Source organism: Octopus sinensis, linkage group LG14 (assembly GCF_006345805.1).
Source record: "Octopus sinensis linkage group LG14, ASM634580v1, whole genome shotgun sequence".
In the NCBI taxonomy this organism is placed as follows: Eukaryota; Metazoa; Mollusca; class Cephalopoda; order Octopoda; family Octopodidae; genus Octopus; species Octopus sinensis.
In genome coordinates, this window is record NC_043010.1 from 14475509 (window position 1) to 14498008 (window position 22500).

General features: G+C 38.4%; 1 protein-coding gene across 1 annotated transcript in view; it reads right to left on the reverse strand.

The window, feature by feature from the left end:
• Positions 1-65: 65 nt before the first annotated feature.
• Positions 66-22500, reverse strand: part of LOC115218993 (synaptic vesicular amine transporter) — a 141632-nt gene continuing 119197 nt past the window's right edge. The window contains exons 6-8 of the mRNA XM_029789030.2: positions 2314-2403; positions 223-324; positions 66-100 (exon numbers count right to left, since the gene is read on the reverse strand). Of these exons, the coding sequence (XP_029644890.1) occupies positions 66-100; positions 223-324; positions 2314-2403 (227 nt within the window). The remainder of the gene's footprint in view (positions 101-222; positions 325-2313; positions 2404-22500) is intronic.

Genomic DNA, 22500 nt, shown 5'->3' on the forward strand with positions numbered 1-22500 from the left:
GTCACAACTGGAACGCTTTCGATCATACGTGTACTTAATCAGGTCTGATCCGGGGTTAAACAATATCAGCCACGCTGTTCACGGCTGGAATGGTTTTCGGCTGATGAAAAATCGACACAATAAAAAGAAACATCAAACAAAATCAACGCAACGAAGCCGAGAACTAATAGGCTGCAAGAAATCACAAGAAAAAAAAGCAAACAAACAAAAGGGGTAACCTACCAGCAGCTACCAAAATATAGGGGTCTCTGATTAAGTCTTTTAATGAGGTTCCTTCTTGTGCTTCTGGTTTTACTTTCAGCTGTAATACTATCAACTGCAAACCTGCCAAAGAAGCAAGAAACTTTTAATAAAACAGAGACGAGGTTGCAGAACAAAGAAACAGCCATGTTGCAAAAGAAAAAGAAAAATCCAAAGAGTAGAGTTATATTCTTCAACTAGGGAGTTATAGGATCTTTTCGGTTTGAACGGCAGTTTTTAACATAATTTCTAGGTAACTAAAAAATTTTAAACTTCGTATACTGGTAGAATGTGTTTATAAAACATCTTTTTCTCTTGGATTTATTGAGAAAATTCTATAGTTTGTAAGATATTTGTTTTTTTTTTCTTTTCAATTTCTGCAATTTCAACCAATCAAATACGTCCATTGAGGTGAAAACATTATGTGCCGTATGAATGTCTCTCGTTTAAGAAACAGATTGGGTTTATTTACATTTGTGAAGAAAATAAGATACCCTTCCCCCTAACCCTAACTAACCCTAACCCTAAAACAGATTGAAATGCAATAGATTGATTTTAGGGTCATAATTATGGATGACAATTTTATATGACATCGCTAGAAAAAACTGCCGTTCAAACCGAAAAGATCCAAAAAATGAATAGCGTCAATGGTAAGTCTAGAGAAGGAAATCAAGGGAGGCAACTCCGAAAATACAACATTAAAAATCAAACGGAGAATGAATGAGGAATTATTTATAGCATTGGCTGTGTCTTTCACTAATTAATTCAGTTCTTGATTATTTATTTCTTTGTCCTTTACGAATCAATTTTGTCCTTCAGGAGTACAGTGACAAATTTTGTCACTCATCTCCCTGGGTTCGATAAACATCTTTTTCTCTTGAATTTATTGAGAAAATTCTATGGTTTGTAAGATATTTGGTGTTTTTTTCTTCAATTTCTTCAATTTCAACCAATCACTGACGTCCATTGAGGTAAAAAAACATTCTGTGCCGTATAAATGAATATGTCCCTCGTTTAAGAAACAGATTGGGTTTATTTACATTTGTGAAGAAAAAAAGATACCCTTCCCCCACCCCTAACCCTGACTAACCCTACCTAATCATAACCCTAAATCAGATAGAAATGCAATAGATCGATACTAGGGTCATAATTATGGGTGACAATTTCATATGACACCGCTAGAAAAAACTGCCGTTCAAACCGAAAAGATCCCAGTGCTATTGTCAGACATTACCAAATTAAATTCATAAAAGATACTCTGACTTAGCATTTATAATATATTGAGTACTTTTCTGCGGTTAATCGTCTTCTCGATACCAGATTTACAACACATACACACACATACAGGTTATATATATATATATATATTGTTTTGTATTTTATATTCGTGTGGCATCGTCCGTTTTTCTGTCCCTGTTTCGTATCATTCGATCCTCTTCCAAGAAATCAATGCTCGTAGCTTAGTTTTTCCTTGGGGCTGGCCGATCGGAGCGATCTCAAGATTAATCAGCCGAAATTGCACGATGATCCGGTCTTGACTGAAGATTGAAGGCTTCGAATGTCCCGTCCGTGTTTTTTGTATCGTCTTCTAAATGTTTTACGTTCTTGTCCCAGTTTGAATTTTTCTACATATAATAATAATAATATATATATAATATGAGTATGTATGCACTCATATTTATATTTATATGTAAATTATTTTAGGGTTTGCATTAGAATCTCCGAAGAGGCCATAAGATATTCTTGTTAATGTCTCATTTATACCTGCATTATATGGCTAATAGGTTAAATGAGACATACCTATCTTCATGGCCGAAACAGCTGTCAGCTACAATGTAAATGTATTTTATATCTTGTTATATTTATTTAGTTTTATCTCACCATATTGATTGTAATTATTGTACTGTATTAATATATAATCTCATTGCTATTGTGTAGTGTTTTAATAAAGTATATGATTCGGTACTATCTGATAATTGATGATTGATTTAGATATATTTCTCCATTTTCTCATTTTGTATATATAGATATAGATATATTTCACAGGAAGGCTGTAAACAAAAATCTACTCACAGCCGTCAATAACAGCGATGCAGGCTAATATGAGAAACGGCAATTCTTTACCACCAAATTGATACATTATACCACCAAAAGGAGGACCGACTGAAAGAAGAGAAAAAAAATAATATTAAGTGAGAATTATTAATAAAACAAATAACATTAAATATAACATAAACACTGTGAAAAGAAAGAAGAGATTCTTTGAAATACAAAAGGAACAAGAATTAAACCAAAATGTGCAAAATTGTGTCAGAATTAATGGAAGTGGAAGCACTCCGTCGGTTACGACGACGAGGGTTCCGGTTGATCCGAATCAACGGAACAGCCTGCTCGTGAAATTAACGTGTAAGAGGCTGAGCACTCCACAGACACGTGTACCCTTAACGTAGTTCTCGGGGATATTCAACGTGACACAGGAGTGACAAGGCCAGCCCTTTGAATACAGGTGGACAGCAGAAACAGGAAGTAAGAGTGAGAGAAAGTTGTGGTGAAAGAGTACGCAGGGATCACCACCATCCCCTGCCGGAGGCCTCGTGGAGCTTTAGGTGTTTTCGCTCAATACACCTCACAACGCCCGGTCTGGGAATCGAAACCGAAATCCTATGACCGTGAGTCCGCTGCTCTAACCACTGGGCCATTGCGCCTCCACAATTAATGGAAGTATGGTTAGGAGGACGGAGAAAATGGCTTGCGGTATTTGATTCGGCTTTTTACTTTCTGAGTTCAAATGCTAGGAAGGTTTACTTTCAACGAGCTCTAGTATCAATAGAATAAAGTAGAAGTGAAGTACCGAGGTTGATTTTAATCGAATTACTCCTTTCCTCGCATTTTTTGCCTTTTACTTCTCTCGGAAACGATTACTAACATTGTGAGTTCTCTGGAATGGAAGATTGATGAGAGCGCTTGACAATATATTTGCCGTAGTTGACAATTTTACCGTTCATCGTTTTCAAGTCGATAAAACAAGACACCCGCATATACAATGGTCAATTTAATTAATTAGCTCAGCCCAAAATTGTGACCTTGTACTTAAGCAGGAAATAATTGTTCTTATTTTGGTTTAAGAGAATTCTTGAACGATCAAATAAAACATCCAACGCGAAAGGCAACAACAATTGTTCGACTCATCTACAACCGTGTTTCTTTTATCTCGGTGATGCAGACATGGCTGAGAGGTTAAGAAGATTGCTTTGTAACTATTTAGTTCCGGGTTCGATCCCACTGAGCTACCCTTGGGACAAATACTCTATCCCTAAACTGTGGTAGTTAATATAATATACATACATATATATACTCTCTTTTACTCTTTTACTTGTTTGTCATTTTGACTGCGGCCATGCTGGAGCACCGCCTTTAGTCAAGCAAATCGACCACAGGCCTTATTCTTTGTAAGCCTAGTACTTATTCTATCGGGCTCTTTTGCCAAACCGCTAAGTTACGGTGACGTAAACACACCAGCATCGGTTGTCAAGCGATGTTGGAGGGACAAACACAGACACACAAACACACACACACACACACATATATATACACATATATACGACGGGCTTCTTTCAGTTTCCGTCTACCAAATCCACTCACAAGGCTTTGGTTGGCCTGAGGCTATAGTAGAAGACACTTGCCCAAGGTGCCACGCAGTGGAAATGAACTCGGAACCATGTGGTTGGTAAGCAAGCTACCTACCACACAGCCACTCCTACGCCTATATATATATATATATATATGCATATATACATACATATGGGAAAATTAGAAGTTGAAACTACATTGACAATAATTAAAATACTCTTATTATTATATTTAAAGCTTTAACGGTTTCAGTTTCCACTGATTTTCAAAAAAGTTCAAATAGAAAGACATGGCTTATGTTGCAACTGTCTTGCTTCTGACTTGGTGTTGAAGCTTACCCCATGTTGATAAGGAGTTCATGGCTCAAATTAATATGTTTTGAATAGGACTTGATTGATATATGTATGTATATATTATATATATATATATATATATACTATTATATATATATATGTGTGTGTGTGGTGTGTGTGTGTGTGTGGTGTGTGTGTGTGTGTGGTGGTGTGGTGTGTGGTGTGTGTGTGAGTTTAAACTTCACGTTTCGCAACTCAAAATATAAAGTATGATATAAAAATTCCTTAAATGTATTAAGAAGACTAAGTAGAAAGGCGGCTTTTGATGGGACGCACAGAAATACTTGTAAAGACAAAAAAAGTGAAAGGTGAAAGAATGAAAATTTATGATTATGAAATGTAAGCGATAAAGAAATAAATATTCAAATATGGCAAACGATGTTTTTTTCAGTTTTAGTTAGAACTGTCAGAAAGTGGTCCTGTAGAAACCCCGCTGCAAACCCCACCTGTAGAACCCCCCCCCCCATCATAACTATATTTTGTACTCCTTTATCTTTCACTTTTTCCCCCCTGACTTCAATTAAAATGTTTGTTAGTGACTAAACTGATTTCATATTCAAAATAACGGATTTCAAGTGAAACTCTTCGTATTTTGTCTGCAGGTCGGAGACGGAAATTTGGTTCGTGATGTAACGTGGCAACTTCAATAAATATAAAACTTGACTTAGGTATCGAGTAGTCTTTCTTCCGATCCTGTTTACCCTAATACGTTTGTACACACACACACACTGATGTATATCAGATTAATATAAAATAAATAAAATCTATGAATTGGTAAGGGTACTGTTGCTGGTGGTGGCGGCGATGGCATTTGTGGTGTTGGTATGAGTGTTAGTGTGGTAGCATTTGTCGCTTTTGTTGTTGCAGTAATTCATGTTTAGTCTCACACTAACCCTGACCCAAAACACTTATAATCAAAAGCATTCCAGCCACGACCCTCCCGTCTTTTCAACGCTACCTTGCACGAAATTATCTTTCATTGTTCCAGATGGTAGAGGTTTGAGTTGAGGAAGATTTGGCTGTCATTATTGGCAGATCGAGCGACCAGGTAGATGGAGTTGGTAGAGTTGTAGTATGCCTAGCAGTAAAAGTACTAATAGTAGTGATGTTACCAGTAGGTAGCGCTGTTGGTGGTGGTAGTGGTGGTGGTGTCTAGACGAACAGCTGGGAAAGTAGTCAGGAGAAACTTGCTAAAATTCAATGACATTTAAAAGCTGCCAGGATTCCAAAGTCTCTCTTTTTCACTCCCCCCCTCTCTGTTTTTCTCTCGTTCCTTCACCGTCCCTCCACCCCACTTCTCTTTATTTGTGACATAGATTCCAATAGTTTATACCTCAAAAGGAATATACACACAAAGTACTTATATGCACACACACACACAATATATATATATAGATATAAACATATACACATAATACATACAAACACACACACATTATATATATACATATATATATATATATATATATATATTACATTGAATGTAAACACAAACGTACCGAGTGCATATAAAATCACGAGATATAAACACAACTTAGCGTATATCGATGAAATGTGAAGAGAAAATGGAAGAAATGATGGAGGCAAGAAATATAGCAGAGAAGCGAATTAGAAGTGAGTGAGAGTAGAACAGCAGCAGAGATAAAGAGTAACAGACGAAGAAAAATGGACTGAAGCCTGAAGTGTGACTACATACATGCATACAAACATACATCTATACATGTACGTACACACACACACACACACACACACACACACACACACATTAATGAAACAGAATTTTTATCTTCCGACTCGAGTTTCACGCCATTGTGATCTTCAGGCGAGAACAAGTGATGCAAAATTTAAGTCGTGAAATGAAAGTTCGGTTTTAGTAAAACTTTTACTCTACATGTATTGAGCACCCACCTCTCATCCAATCGACACTATCCAGCGTTCGTTATGCATGTGTGTGTGTTTGTTCATGTATATATATATATATATGTACGTATGTCTCTTCTATTTTTTTTATTACTATATATCTTCCACTGAGGAGTGAGTCAGTTTCCAACAAAGATACAAGACTCCATTATGTATGTATGTATGTATGTATGTATGTATGTATGCATGCATGCATACATGTATGAATGCATGTATAATTATTCACAAGGACAACGGAGTGAGAAAGTCGTTTAAAATTAATTTACAATTGTTTCTTCGATTTTGATCTCAAAAGTATTGCTATATTATTATATAATACATACTATAGATTCCTGAGGTATCGTTATACTGATATTTTAACCGAACGGCAACTCTGAAGAGTCGTGTATAAATCCATTTATATATATATATATATTATATATATCTATATATATAATACCGGAGTAAACACATAAATGTGAAACAAGGTGGAAAAAAGAGTACTCAAATACCAGTGGTAGAGTAATATGCTTTATTTTAAGCAGCAGAAAATTCAACAAAATCTGTTACTCTGAGTTTCTCGTTGCCGTTCATCAGACAGTTTTTGCTAGAATGGAACTTATATATCAATTCAATCTATACTCTTACAACGCTACGCAACACCTTTAAAAGAAATGGACTTGTTTGATTGGCCCTTTAGAAAAAACGGTCAATCTTCGAGCGATAAACAAAAAGGTCAAAAATATATGTATATATATATAAAAAAACTTATAAAAATTATAAAATCCGAGGAAAACCGAGGAAAAAACCTATTGCCGTTAATGAAGACAGTGCAAATTAATGCATAGAAATTAAACCTGTTATAAATACTGCAATACATATTTATATTAAAATCTACATATATATATCAACATACACAAAAGGATGCGCGTAAACGCCATACATACATATACAGACGTATGAATATGAATCTAAATATACACATAAAAGCATGTGTACATATATTCACGCAAACCGTCTCGCACGCAAGCTAAAATTCATCTATGTAGCAATTCTCATATACTGAGCAAGGAGGGGGAACGAAAGAAAGGGAAAGAGAGAAAAAGGAACGAAGGAGGGGTGGGGAAAAAACTTGTAACGATGTTATTGGCATCTATAGAGACCAGTATACATACACAAGTTTGAATGGATACATATACATACCGTCGTGTATATGTGTGCTTAAGCACAAGCATACTTTCACTTACACATACACAGATACGCATGCTTACAAATACATATGCTTTGCTATACACATACTTATATAAACATTCTAATTTTGACAACATTGCTTTTTTTAAAAAAACATTGCTTTTAAAAATGGGTGCATTAATAAAAATATATACGAAAGACATAAAATAAAATATAACATCCTATTTTGGGTCATTTATAAATAATCAAGGTAATATAAATAATCAAGGTAATCCTATGCAATACAATAACATGAAAACAAAGTTTGTAGGTTTTTCCTAATATATATGTAGAAACATAAGACTTTGCTATACGGATTAAGATCCGCGTAGCTTGGAAACAGAATCAAAATTCATCGTAGCGCTCAAGAGTCAAATCAAAATCAAAAATCAAAATACAAAATATATACTCTATCCATATGGTATATTTTATTCGACATTTTAATTTAAGCCGCGTGCCTACATAAGTTCATTAACTCACTTCTTTGATTCAAAGAATTATTGTCTTTGAATAATATGTGCATTTTTTCTAATAGGCAAAGTCTGCACTTGAAATTATATTTGTAAGCTCCATGCCTGTATGGTGCCGCCCTGTCCAGAATGCTCCATGTCACGTTGAAAGGTGGGGCTTCCTTTTCTTTTAGTTCCCAGACATATTTTGCTAGGCTGGTTTTCTTCCTATTCTCTGGGTATTAAAAGAATTTTTATGAGAATAAAATCTTGTTTTAAATGAATTTTCTGAAGCCCCTGTGTATGTCTTGTATTCCGATGAGCCTTCCACTTGCACCTTGGCTCTATAAACTACTCCTTTCACTAGACATTTCCCTTCTAACGGACAGGAGCTTTCGTTTTTGAAATTACATTTCTTAATGGTTCGGCACCATGTCTAATCTCAATTAGCTTCCTATTATGTTGGCTAATGTAAGAGGCGAAATTTCTGCAACAAGAATAGCTAACCTTCAGGGTTCTTCTATTAATATTCTGTAGAATTTATGACCCTGCTTAAAATGCTTAGAGACTAATCTCAAAAATTCCTTACCTATATTAGTCTTTACGGCCAAATTGAAAGCCGGGTTGAACCACAAAACTTTCCTGGTCCTAGTTCTTCGTGCAGCATTATTATTAGCATTAAGCTGGTTGAACTGGATCTTCTCCGAGAATCCACTATTCTTTAATGCGCTATCGTAATAATGTGCAGCGTTATGGAATGCTGCCTCGTCCGAAGAAATTGAAGATATTCTTCTACCTACATTGCTGACTAAGTTGCTAAGGATAACTGGTGGATGGTTCGAATCTTTGCTAATATACGATAGCTTTTCATTGGGCTTACGGAAAGGTTTAAATCTATCCGATCTTACATTAAAATTTACGTCTAAAAAATCTACACTATTCAGGTTAGCATCTATCGTAATCCGTAAGCCCATCCTTTGAAAGAAAGCTATAAGGTCCTTCCTAAGTCTATCTGATTCATGGCCGTTTAGATTATGCGTGGCTATAAGGCCGTCATCCCTATATAAACCTGCATCTATAAATGGGAATTCTATTTTTAGATTACGGAGAATAAAGGCTCCTATGAGCATACATAATTAATTCAGCCCCGTCGTATGCCCCCATCGGTACATCGAAAAGAGAATCCTCAGTCTTCTTATCCAGGTGGAATCCTCGAAAAAAAGAAGCGATTTCCTCGCATGCATAATAATTTAATTTCCGAGCTATCGATGTTGACGTACTGCTTGGCGAAGTCCATGCCCTTAGGAGCAACGTCCTAGATATTGACGGGTAAAAGTCAATAATGTCGAATTGTGTGAAACTACAATTATTCTTATAGCTAATACCTTTAAAACACTCTATAACTGACTTACTATTCTTCCAAATTCTCAAGTCTACTTCACTATCTAACTAACTAAAATACGGTCCAAATATTTTTGCTAATAATTCCTATCTCAGTTTTAGCCGGATTTATCAATCTACATTGGGTTTCTACTAAAATTGGCTTTATGGTCTTTCAGAGTAATAAAGCTGGTCGTGTGAAAGGTATTCAATCCTATCGCTAATCTTAAGATCGTTAGCTATTCCTCTTGCTTCTAAGTTCCCTCTTTGTATATATTCGTGTAGTCTTTTTTGTATGTGTCCGTGACACTATTCGAAATCAGGCGTTTATAAACTCCTTATCAAGTGCATATAAGTTCCTTGTCTTGTCAGAATTAACGAAGATCTTATTCGAGTCGTTAATCTCCTTAATTTTTTCTCTCATATTTGTCTGCAATTGGTTGGTATATTTGCGGAATTTAATTTTCCTAATAGCTCGAAAAGGTCTTTCTCGAGGCTTCTAATTCCGGAATCGGTGGCGGGTTTCTGGGAGATTTAAATCCATATTTTTTTCCTTCTATTTTCTGTTTATTATCAAAGAAGAAGGCTTTCCATCTCAGTCTAATTACTAATACTCTTCTTCGTTTTCTCTATAAGACCTTTGAGATATTGTTTCCGTGCAGGGATAGTATATTTTTCTGAGAAAAATCCAGCGGGTAAAGTTCCATCTTTTTCAGCTGTTTGTTCTTCCTACTTGTGCAGAGTCGCTCAAACTTTTACAAGGAGCGGGTTAGACCGGAGTAACACATAAATGTGAAACAAGGTGGAAAAAAGAGTACTCAATACCAGTGGTAGAGTAATATGCTTTATTTTAAGCAGCAGAAATTCAACAAAATCTGTTACTCTGAGTTTCTCGTTGCCGTTCATCAGACAGTTTTTGCTAGAATGGAACTTATATATCAATTCAATCTATACTCCTACAAACGCTACACCTTTATTCTCCATAATCTAAAAATAGAATTCCCATTTATAGATGCAGGTTTATATAGGGATGACGGCCTTATAGCCACGCATAATCTAAACGGCCATGAATCAGATAGACTTAGGAAGGACCTTATAGCTTTCTTTCAAAGGATGGGCTTACGGATTACGATAGATGCTAACCTGAATAGTGTAGATTTTTTAGACGTAAATTTTAATGTAAGATCGGATAGATTTAAACCTTCCCGTAAGCCCAATGAAAAGCTATCGTATATTAGCAAAGATTCGAACCATCCACCAGTTATCCTTAGCAACTTAGTCAGCAATGTAGGTAGAAGAATATCTTCAATTTCTTCGGACGAGGCAGCATTCCATAACGCTGCACCTTATTACGATAGCGCATTAAAGAATAGTGGATTCTCGGAGAAGATCCAGTTCAACCAGCTTAATGCTAATAATAATGCTGCACGAAGAACTAGGACCAGGAAAGTTTTGTGGTTCAACCCGGCTTTCAATTTGGCCGTAAAGACTAATATAGGTAAGGAATTTTTGAGATTAGTCTCTAAGCATTTTAAGCAGGGTCATAAATTCTACAGAATATTTAATAGAAGAACCCTGAAGGTTAGCTATTCTTGTTGCAGAAATTTCGCCTCTTACATTAGCCAACATAATAGGAAGCTAATTGAGATTAGACATGGTGCCGAGCCCATTAAGAAATGTAATTTCAAAAACGAAAGCTCCTGTCCGTTAGAAGGGAAATGTCTAGTGAAAGGAGTAGTTTATAGAGCCAAGGTGCAAGTGGAAGGCTCATCGGAATACAAGACATACACAGGGGCTTCAGAAAATTCATTTAAAACAAGATTTTATTCTCATAAAAATTCTTTTAATTACCCAGAGAATAGGAAGAAAACCAGCCTAGCAAAATATGTCTGGGAACTAAAAGAAAAGGAAGCCCCACCTTTCAACGTGACATGGAGCATTCTGGACAGGGCGGCACCATACAGGCATGGAGCTTACAAATATAATTTCAAGTGCAGACTTTGCCTATTAGAAAAAATGCACATATTATTCAAAGACAATAATTCTTTGAATCAAAGAAGTGAGTTAATGAACTTATGTAGGCACGCGGCTAAATTTAAAATGTCGAATATAAATATACCATATGGATAGAGTATATATTTTGTATTTTTGATTTTTGATTTTGATTTTGACTCTTGAGCGCTACGATGAATTTTGATTCTGTTTCCAAGCTACGCGGATCTTAATCCGTATAGCAAAGTCTTATGTTTCTACATATATATTAGGAAAAACCTACAAACTTTGTTTTCATGTTATTGTATTGCATAGGATTACCTTGATTATTTATATTACCTTGATTATTTATAAATGACCCAAAATAGGATGTTATATTTTATTTTATGTCTTTCGTATATATTTTTATTAATGCACCCATTTTTTAAAAGCAATGTTTTTTTTAAAAAAAGCAATGTTGTCAAAATTAGAATGTTTATATAAGTATGTGTATAGCAAAGCATATGTATTTGTAAGCATGCGTATCTGTGTATGTGTAAGTGAAAGTATGCTTGTGCTTAAGCACACATATACACGACGGTATGTATATGTATCCATTCAAACTTGTGTATGTATACTGGTCTCTATAGATGCCAATAACATCGTTACAAGTTTTTTCCCCACCCCTCCTTCGTTCCTTTTTCTCTCTTTCCCTTTCTTTCGTTCCCCCTCCTTGCTCAGTATATGAGAATTGCTACATAGATGAATTTTAGCTTGCGTGCGAGACGGTTTGCGTGAATATATGTACACATGCTTTTATGTGTATATTTAGATTCATATTCATACGTCTGTATATGTATGTATGGCGTTTACGCGCATCCTTTTGTGTATGTTGATATATATATGTAGATTTTAATATAAATATGTATTGCAGTATTTATAACAGGTTTAATTTCTATGCATTAATTTGCACTGTCTTCATTAACGGCAATAGGTTTTTTCCTCGGTTTTTTCCTCGGATTTTATAATTTTTATAAGTTTTTTTATATATATATACATATATTTTTTACCTTTTTGTTTATCGCTCGAAGATTGACCGTTTTTTCTAAAGGGCCAATCAAACAAGTCCATTTCTTTTTAAAGGTGTAGCGTTTGTAAGAGTATAGATTGAATTGATATATAAGTTCCATTCTAGCAAAAACTGTCTGATGAACGGCAACGAGAAACTCAGAGTAACAGATTTTGTTGAATTTTCTGCTGCTTAAAATAAAGTATATATATATATATATATATATATAGTAGAAATATGTTACGAAAAGAAAATATAAAATACACGTGGAAATGTAAGGGTAAAATATGAAAAATCAACGAAAATGCACATTGTAAAGACAAATATATACATTTAGATTGACTGAGGTAGTAATACGAGTCATAAAAGGTAGTAATACGAGTCATTATGAGATGATTATGAGATGAAAAAGTAAGAGAACAAAACGGACCATGGTTTACGCTCAGCTATTCATCGTTTGAACAACACCGGTTAATAATATATATATATATATATATATATATATATATGATCATATATATATATATATATATGTGTGTGTGTGTGTGTGTGCGTGCGTATGTGTGCGTAGAAGTAGATAGATAAATAGATAGCTAGATAAAGTAGTTAATAAATGTAAGTGTCCTGTAAGAATTTCTTTTAAATCCATATTTGATGCGCAATGCATAGGTAGAGACCAGCAGTGTCCCAACCTATTCATACATACACCCACCTTAACAACAACTTTCCTTTCGCACTCCCTTCCTCCTTAAATTGTCGTTCAAACAGCGCATTATGCTGCTCACCAACTAACCTTGTTTCACTTTGATCCAGTCTACTCTACTGAAAACGAGTATCAACTTCTGGTTGGTACTACATCTTGTAGGTAATCTTTCATGTAAGTACTCCTTCTCTCCCTGCGGCTGTCACATAATGGCTGGCCCTTTGATTCAAGGATTGGGTGGGGGTACGGAGGGATACTCTTACTCTTTTACTTGTTTCAGTCATTTGACTGCGGCCATGCCGGAGCACCGCCTTTAGTCGAGGAAATCGACCCCGGGACTTATTCTTTGTAAGCCCAGTACTTATTCTATCGGTCTCTTTTGCCGAATCGCTAAGTGACGGGGACGTAAGCACACCAGCATCGGTTGTCAAGCAATGCTAGGGGGAAAAACACACAAACACACATACACGCGCACATATATATATACATATATACGACGGGCTTCTTTCAGTTTCCGTCTACCAAATCCACTCACAAGGCTTTGGTCGGCCCGAGGCTATAGTAGAAGACACTTGCCCAAGGTGCCACACAGTGGGACTGAACCTGGAATCATGTGATTGGTAAACAAGCTACTTACCACACAGCCACTCCCGTGCCATATTTGCTCACGATGCAGGCAACAAGTGAAGGCATGCCATATACTATTGAGTCACACACAAATGGAAGGGATTAGATTTATTCCAGCTCTAAATTCCATATTCAGGTTCATCTAAAATAAATGGTCACCACTTCCTCTTTAAACTGGCAATAAATTTATCTTTCTATATATTTATCTACCTCAGTGCTTTTCAAACTTTTTGCTGGAGCGGAACCCCAATGAAGCATTCCACTGGCTCGAGGAACCCCTGTGCAATAATTTAATAGTCTTATGCACACATATCTGCACAGGAGAATTAAAAATTACTGCCGATTTTAGCAGTTTTGTAACTTCTTGCGGAACCCCTGGACTGTACTGGCGGAACCCTAAGGTTCCGCGGAACCCTGGTTGAAAACCACTGATCTACCTAACCATTAACATATGCGCATACTCAACACACACACACACTCACATGCATACACACACATAATTTAACGTATACTGTATTAAAATAATAGCTACTAATAGTTTGTTGCCATATATATATATATATATATATATATATATATATATATTATATATATATATATATAATATATATATATATATATATATATATATATATAAAGCAACTCCCTTTTCTAGACATCTTAATTAGAATAGTTAACAACCACATAGAAACAGACATCTTTTATAAACCCACAGATTCTAAACAATACATATTATTTAACTCCTGCCACCCCAAACACATAAAAATCAACATACCCTTTAACCTAGCAAAAAGAATCTGCACCATAGTTTCCGATACATACACTCGAGAACATAGACTCCTTGAACTTAGATCTACACTAACTAAAAGACATTACCCAATCTCATTAGTAAATGAAGGCATAAAAAGAGCTAAGGAAATAGATATACAAAGGTTAAGGAAAACTAGCCGAAATACTAAACAAGACTTAAAAATACTCTCGTACATCTCCACACATAACCCCAGAAACAACGAAGCTTTCAACATCATCACCCAAAACCTTCCCATCCTCATAGCAGACAAAACAATGAACGAAATTTTAAGCTCATATAAAATTATAAAAAGCAAAAAGCAACCGAAGTCACTGAAAAAAATATTAACCAGCGCTAGACTTTACCCACAAACAACTGAGCCAAAAGTGACAAAATGTGGACGTTCTAACTGTGAAACATGCCCTCACCTTCTGGAGGGTTCAGAATTCCAATTCAAACAAGGAGAAATATTTAAGATCAATTCAAATTTTACCTGCGCCTCAGCAAGGACGGCTGGATTGTAAAAACATTAATTCAAATGCCTATGTATTATGAGCGTGAGCGTTAGTTTTTTAACTACATAGCAATTACAATTAAAAAGCAACAAAATTATAATGTACAAAATAATTAAGTTGAATATACAACTATCGAAATATATTTCTATATATCTCAAATAATATTAATCCAAAGTCGTTTAGGTCGAAGATAATCTTTCGTTATTATAACATACAACAATAGTATATAATTAAGTACCAGGGTCTTACTTAATCTAGAAACTGTAATAAAACGTGTAAAAAAATATAAATGATAATTATATTGTTAATATATATTTTATATTTTATATATTTTATCTAGTTTCAGCTCACGAGCTGTGGCCATGCTGGGGCACCGCCATTCGGTGTTGCTACATGATTTTACTTCACGAATGCTTTTTAGCAATTGCCATTTGGTGCATGAGAGAGTTCGATGCAGCTGCCCTCATCTGCACCTCCTGCCGTGAGTTGGTACATCTGGGACACCTGACAGAAAGAGATCCAATTTTATTTTAAAGACATCTGCATCCACCCCATGCAGGTCTCCCAGGTCCTTCGGGAGGATATTGAAGAGCTGTGGACCTCTGAAGCCCAGGCTATCACAGTATCTTGTCCTACATCTTGATCCTACATCAGGACGGCTGGATCGTAAAAAAATTAATTCAAATGCCTATGTATTATGAGCGTGAGAACTCTTCTATTTATTTAAAGTGATTATTTTGTGACTTAATTATTTTGTCCGTTATAATTGTGTTGCTTTTTAATTGTAATTGCTATGTAGTTAAAAAATTTAACACTCACGCTCATAATACATAGGCATTTGAATTAATTTTTTTACAATCCAGCCGTCCTTTCACACGGAATTTCGTCTATCTTTAAGTCATTGGCTCTGATGAGACTTATATAAGTGAATTGAACCCATATTGGAGTACGGGATTCAAGCTTCTTCTCCTTATCTCCGCAAAGACATACATCATCTCGAAAGAGTCCAGAAGCTGGCTACCCGCATGGTTCTTGGTCTCAAGCATTTGTCTTATGAAGAAAGGCTGAAGACGCTCGACCTTTATTCTCTAGAAAAACGACGACGCCGTTGTGATCTCATTCTTGCTCACAACATCATAAGCGGAAAGTGTAACCTCTCGAAAGAGCTGTTCTTCACTCCTGTTCCAGAGCGTCGGCTGCGGGGTCACTCCGAAAAGCTCTATCTACGACGATTTCAAGTCAATCGAAGGAGAGGGGCTTTCTCCGTCCGGGTTGCGGATCCGTGGAATAAGCTGCCGGACGAGATAGTGAAGATGCCGACGACCGCTCGGTTCAAAGTCTCTCTCGACCAGAAATGGCCTGAACTCTTTGCATGAACACCCTCCCTGTACATAACTCCATGTCCCCCTACATGGCCTTGCTTTTTGCTTTTTGAGCCAAAAAATTAACTTAACTTAACTTATAAGTTATTGAATTGTCAATCGTATCTATTTAATTTATTGTTTGTCATTTGCATTAAACCCATATTTACTTGGTACTCCACTGGCGTACCAGTGAATTGGATGTTTTACACACATCTTTGAAGGAATTCTTTTCCTTAGTTTGTTTCTTTATACATGCGCGCGCATGCACACTCACCCACACCCACACCCATACGAGGTTGTGCTGAAAAGTTCGTGGCTTTAAGAATATCGTGAAAAGCCTGGCAGGAGGTCCGACCTGCCGAGTTCTTTTTACAGGGCTCAGAAAAACTGAAGGACTGCTGCAGTAAGTGTGTGAATCTGAGAGGGGATTATATTGAATAAAATCATAATTAACTGATCCTCCTGTTTTCTTTTACCCAAAGCCAGTAACTTTTCAGCACCTCCTTGTGTGTGTGTGTATGATTACATATATATATATATATATATATATATATATATATACTCTTTTACTTGTTTCAGACATTTGACTGCGGCCATGCTGGAGCACCGCCTTTTAGTCGAGCAACTCGACCCCGGGACTTATTCTTTTGTAAGCCCAGTACTTATTCTATCGGTCTCTTTTGCCAAACCGCTAAGTAATGGGGACATAAACACACCAGCATCGGTTGTCAAGCAATGCTATGGGGACAAACACAGGCACACAAACACACACACACACACACACATATATATATATATATATATATACGACAGGCTTCTTTCAGTTTCTGTCTACCAAATCCACTCACAAGGCTTTGGTCGGCCCGAGGCTATCGTAGAAGACACTTGCCCAAGGTGCCACGCAGTGGGACTGAACTCGGAACCATGTAACACAATTTATATGCGAATAAGCAGAGATAATCAAAATAGTTATATAAGTGGTGGCCACGTGTGTGTGGGTGTGTGTTTGTATGTGTGAAGGTGGCAGCTGTTGCAGTTGTGTGATAGTGGAGTAGTTCAGTGGTGTCAGAGTCGGTGGGGAGTGCATTGTGGTGTTGGTTGTGGGTGAGGAAGGGGGGGGGCAAACATGTCGGAAACTGTGTAACAGAATATTTAAATGTAACAAAGAATTTTTGGCACTCAGTGACTGGTACTAATGATGGTGGTGGTGTTGGTGGTGGTGGTGGTATTGGTGGTGGTGGTGTTGGTGATGGTGGTATTGGTGATGGTGGTGGTGGTGGTGTTGGTGGTGGTGGTATTGGTGATGGTGGTGGTGGTGGTGGTAATAGTAGTGGTGGTTGTTCTGAAGGAGGAGGCGGTGGTTGGTTGCGATGACGGTGGTGATGGAGGAGGTGGCGGCGGTTGTAGTGGTGGCGGCGGTAGTAGTGGTGGGAGTAGGTGGTTGTAGCGGTGGTGCGGTGGGAGATGAATGGTGGAGGAGGTGGGGTGGATGGAAGATGTTTAGTGTTTCGATCGTCGCCGAGTTATTAGTGAAGTCTAAGAGATATTTGTTGTGGAGGGGGGGGGCGTGTTGGCGAGTGGGGGGGGGTGAGGTTCTTGGCAGCAAAAGCAACAGTAGCAATATGAGTATTAATTGATTGTTGTGGTGCTGCTGCTGATGATGATAATGATGGTGATGACGATGATCACGACGACAGTGCTGCTGCTGCTGATGATGATGATCATGATGGAAGATGATGTTGCAGAGATTCCCGAACAGCATCAATAACGGGTTTCGATGCTACTTTCTCTCCCACTCACCGCCAACTTCCTTTCTACTTACACACCTATCTATTTATAACTTACCTTCTTACCTACAACACTTCCCATTAATCTACCCCGACACACCAATCTCTCTACCAACGACTCTATCTACCTCACCTACCTATAAGCCTATCTACCTACCTACCTATCTACCTACCTATCTATCTATCAATCTACCTGCCTAGCTAGTCATTACCTTACCCTCTTAGCTCCTTTCCATCAATCTACTAGAACTGTATCCAATTTCCTAATCGCCTGGGCCTCTTTTCCACTGACAGATGCCATGTGACGACCGCTTCTCCAACATTCCACCTTCCTTTTAGACATGCGCCACTTGGTGGTTGTCCCACTCTCCTGGTCTCTGTTAAACATAAGCCACCAGGTGGCTAGCCTACGGTCCTCCTTCCAATTAACTATGAATTCTACGGTTCACCTATTACCCCAAGGTCATATTTTTATCTACTAGTTAGTTAGTTAGTTAGTTAGTTAGTTAATTTTTTGGCTCAAAAAGCAAAAAGCAAGGCCATGTAGGGGGACATGGAGTTATGTACAGGGTGGTGTTCATGTAAAGAGTTCAGGCCATTTGTGGTCAAGGGAGACTTTGAACCGAGAGGTCGTCGGCATCTTCACTATCTCGCCCGGCAGCTTGTTCCACGGATCCGCAACCCGGACGGAGAAAGCTCCTCTCCTTCGATTGAGATGAAATCGTCGCAGATAGAGCTTTTCGGAGTGACCCCCGCAGCCGACGCTCTGGAGCAGGAGTGAAGAACAGCTCTTTCGAGAGGTTACACTTTCCGCTTATGATTTTGTGAGCAAGAATGAGATCACAACGGCGTCGTCGTTTTTCTAGAGAATAAAGGTCGAGTGTCTTCAGCCTTTCTATGGCCGGGTTCCAACCCAGGCCATAGCAACAAAGCCTACCCGCTACATTTCTCGGTCTATCACCACTGCCTAGAGGTCCTCCATACATTTCAGGCCAGGGCCTGCAATCAAGTTGTGTCAATGTTAGCGTGACATCGTTTTCCTCTTCTTACATCACCATGAAGTCGGTTCCACAAGACTAATTCTGATGCTTCCAGTTTAAGATGGCGTACGCGGTGACCAGATAGTCGAAGTCGTCTTTGCCTGATCTTGTTGCTATCTTTCGGAAGGTCTCCATAAAGGCATTCATTTGTTATATGTTGCTGCCATTTCACATTCAGAGTTATTCATAACATCCTTATGTAGCATCCATTCAGCCCATTTGAGAAGTCCTTTGTCAGTGTCCACCTTTCGCTGCCATATAATAAGCACTGATTTGATAGTCATAATGAAAAGTTTGATTTTGATTTGTCCGGGCAATTTGGAGTTCCGGGCCTTCTTTAGTTTGTGACAGGCTGCCAATGCTTGGGCCTTCCTGATCTTGTCTGCTTCCAAACTCCTCACCTAACCGCCTAAGTACTTGAAGTCTTCAGCATCATTCAGTTTGGAACTGCTCAAAGCAAACAGTTCAGCATCACTTGATTGGTTGAAAGTCATGTACTGCATTTTCTTGACATTTGTGTGCAGTCCTATCTTTGCAGCTGATGTTTCTACTCTGCTGAGCAGCTGGTGGGCTTGATCTATTTCATTAGATATGAGTGCTGTATCATCTGCGAATCCAGGTCTGTGATGGTTACCGCTGCTACACCCCTCGATCTTTGTCGACCTATGGTTAAACCAAGGTCTTCGCTACTGTTGTTTATAGCCTGCCACATTGCATAATCCAATACAATTGCTAACAGGTAAGGTCCAAGCGTATCTCCTTGTAACAGCCCAGCTAATATTTGAGAGAATTCCATTTCTCCGTCACATGACAACACGCGAGTTCTGGTCTTCTCGTAGGGCCTTGCAATGACAAGAACTTGTACTTCTGGAATGCCTTATGCTCGAAGGATCTCCAACATTTTGTATCGATGGATGCTGTCAAACGCTTTGCTGAAGTCCACGTAGGTTATAATGGCAGGTAGTTGTCTTGATTTAACTCATTCTATGATACACCTCGGGGCTAAGATCTGAGATGTTGTAGATCTCCCTGGTCTAAATCCATTTTGATTTGGTTTCAGATGGCTATCAAGCAGCGATTGAATCCTGTTGAGGATCATTCGATTGATGACTTTGAGTGAGATATTGGACAGTACAATTCCTCAGTCGTTAGTTTCATTGCCGAGGTTTCCTGACTATCGGATTGGTATCAAGTCAATCTGGGCTTTACTGGTTCTGCAACAGCTTATTCACAAAACATATTTCATTCAGATTTCACCTCTTCATAACTAAGCTGAATTCCACCAGGCCCAGAATCTTTTCCTTCCTTCAGTCTATTCTTGGCCTCGAGTCTCTCCTTGTAAGCAACGATTATAAAGAGATTCAACCTGTTTCAAAAATCTCACATAAAACCAGGACCATAAGCAAAGGCGGGACTAAGTTCATCTAAGAGAACAACTTGAATGTTTCAACCTGCTTACTTGTGATGCCCTCTTTGTAAGATCGCAGGTCAAGTGTTTCCGATGTTGAGTTCACAATGGTGATGTCATGAGTTCGATCCCTGGACCGTGTTACGAGTAGTTATCTTTGAGAAGGGAACTTAACTTTACGTGGCTTCAGTACACTCAGCAGAATATGAGTAGCAGCAGCAGCAGCAGGAGTAGTAGCATCATCATCAACAGTAGCAGTAGCTGTTTGGATTAAATTCGTGACGGACTGGCGCCCAGATTTTGAAGAGTTTTCAAAGTAGAGGTTGTGACAACCGGATGATTTTCCGCTCTAAAAACGTCCTTGTAACCCAGTGGTTCAAGTGGCTTTCACTTGATGACTCGGTCTGTTCATGGTCCCATGACAGTAACGGTTCTCCCTTCCTGTTAAAGTGTCGGTTAAGGCAGTGGTTTTCAACCAGGGTTCCGCAAGAAGTTACAAAACTGCTAGAATCGGCAGTAATTTTTAATTCTCCTGTGCAGATATGTGTGCATAAGACTATTAAATTATTGCACAGGGGTTCCTCGAGCCAGTGGAATGTTTCCTTGGGGTTCCGCTCCAGCGAAAAGGTTGAAAAGCACTGGGTTAAGGAAAGATGTACAGCTCATTGCTGTATGAGATTGGAGGGTTATTTAATAGACTTATGCTTTGTGAAGGAGAATGGGTGAAGCCTAGACCGGAAGATAGAACTATTAGCAATCGATCTTCAGATTGGGCCAAAGTAAAATCACCAACTTTTTTCTTTTAGCTACTGTAACTTTGCCGACTCTGCGACTTCCCCGACTCTTGACACAAATGCCACAGTTTTTCGGTGACAGGGCGGAATTTGAACTCAGACTGCATACAACCGGAACAAGTACCACGAGGTACCTCGTCTGCTGCCCTAACATTTCAGACAACCCACCGTCCTGGATTGGTACTTTATTTATCAACCCCAAAAGAGTGAACGGCAAAGCTGACCTCGGCAGGATTTGTATTTAGAACGTAGAGACTCGGAATAAACACTAAAAGGGATTCTGTTCAAGAATCCGACGCATTAACAGCCGTAACCATAACAACAAAGACAAGTGCGAGTAATAAACTAAGTTTCACAAGTTTGCTGTAGCTGGGCTGACAGGAGTCAGTACAACATGAATGGAAGCACTCCGTCGGTTACGACGACGAGGGTTCCGGTTGATCCGATCAACGGAACAGCCTGCTCGTGAAATTAACGTGTAAGTGGCTGAGCACTCCACAGACACGTGTACCCTTAACGTAGTTCTCGGGGATATTCAGCGTGACACAGAGAGTGACAAGGCCGGCCCTTTGAAATACAGGTACAACAGAAACAGGAAGTAAAGTGAGAGAAAGTTGTGGTGAAAGAGTACAGCAGGGATCACCACCATCCCTGCCGGAGCCTCGTGGAGCTTTAGGTGTTTTCGCTCAATAAACACTCACAACGCCCGGTCTGGGAATCGAAACCGCGATCCTATGACCGCGAGTCCGCTGCCCTAAGCACTGGGCCATTGCGCCTCCACAGTCAGTACAACAATACCACCCCTCTCCCCCATCGCCAGGTTAGATAGCAACAGTTGTGTAAAGTTAATTACTTAGAATCGCTTGATTAGTTACACTGGGAATGTTAGCATTGATCACCACCACATCATCATCATCCTCCACCTGCGTTCCACAGCCGTCAAAGGAAGCTGACTTCTTGACAATACTTTAGGCTAATAGTCTCCAAGGTAGAACAGAAATAGGCGTCATCCTTTAAAGACATACATCATCTCGAAAGAGTCCAGAAGCTGGCTACCCGCATGGTTCTTGGTCTCAAGCATTTGTCTTATGAAGAAAGGCTGAAGACGCTCGACCTTTATCCTCTCGAAAAACGACGACGCCGTGGTGATCTCATTCTCGCTCACAACATCATAAGCGGAAAGTGTAACCTCTCGAAAGAGCTGTTCTTCACTCCTGCTCCGGAGCGTGGGCTGCGGGGTTACTCCGAAAA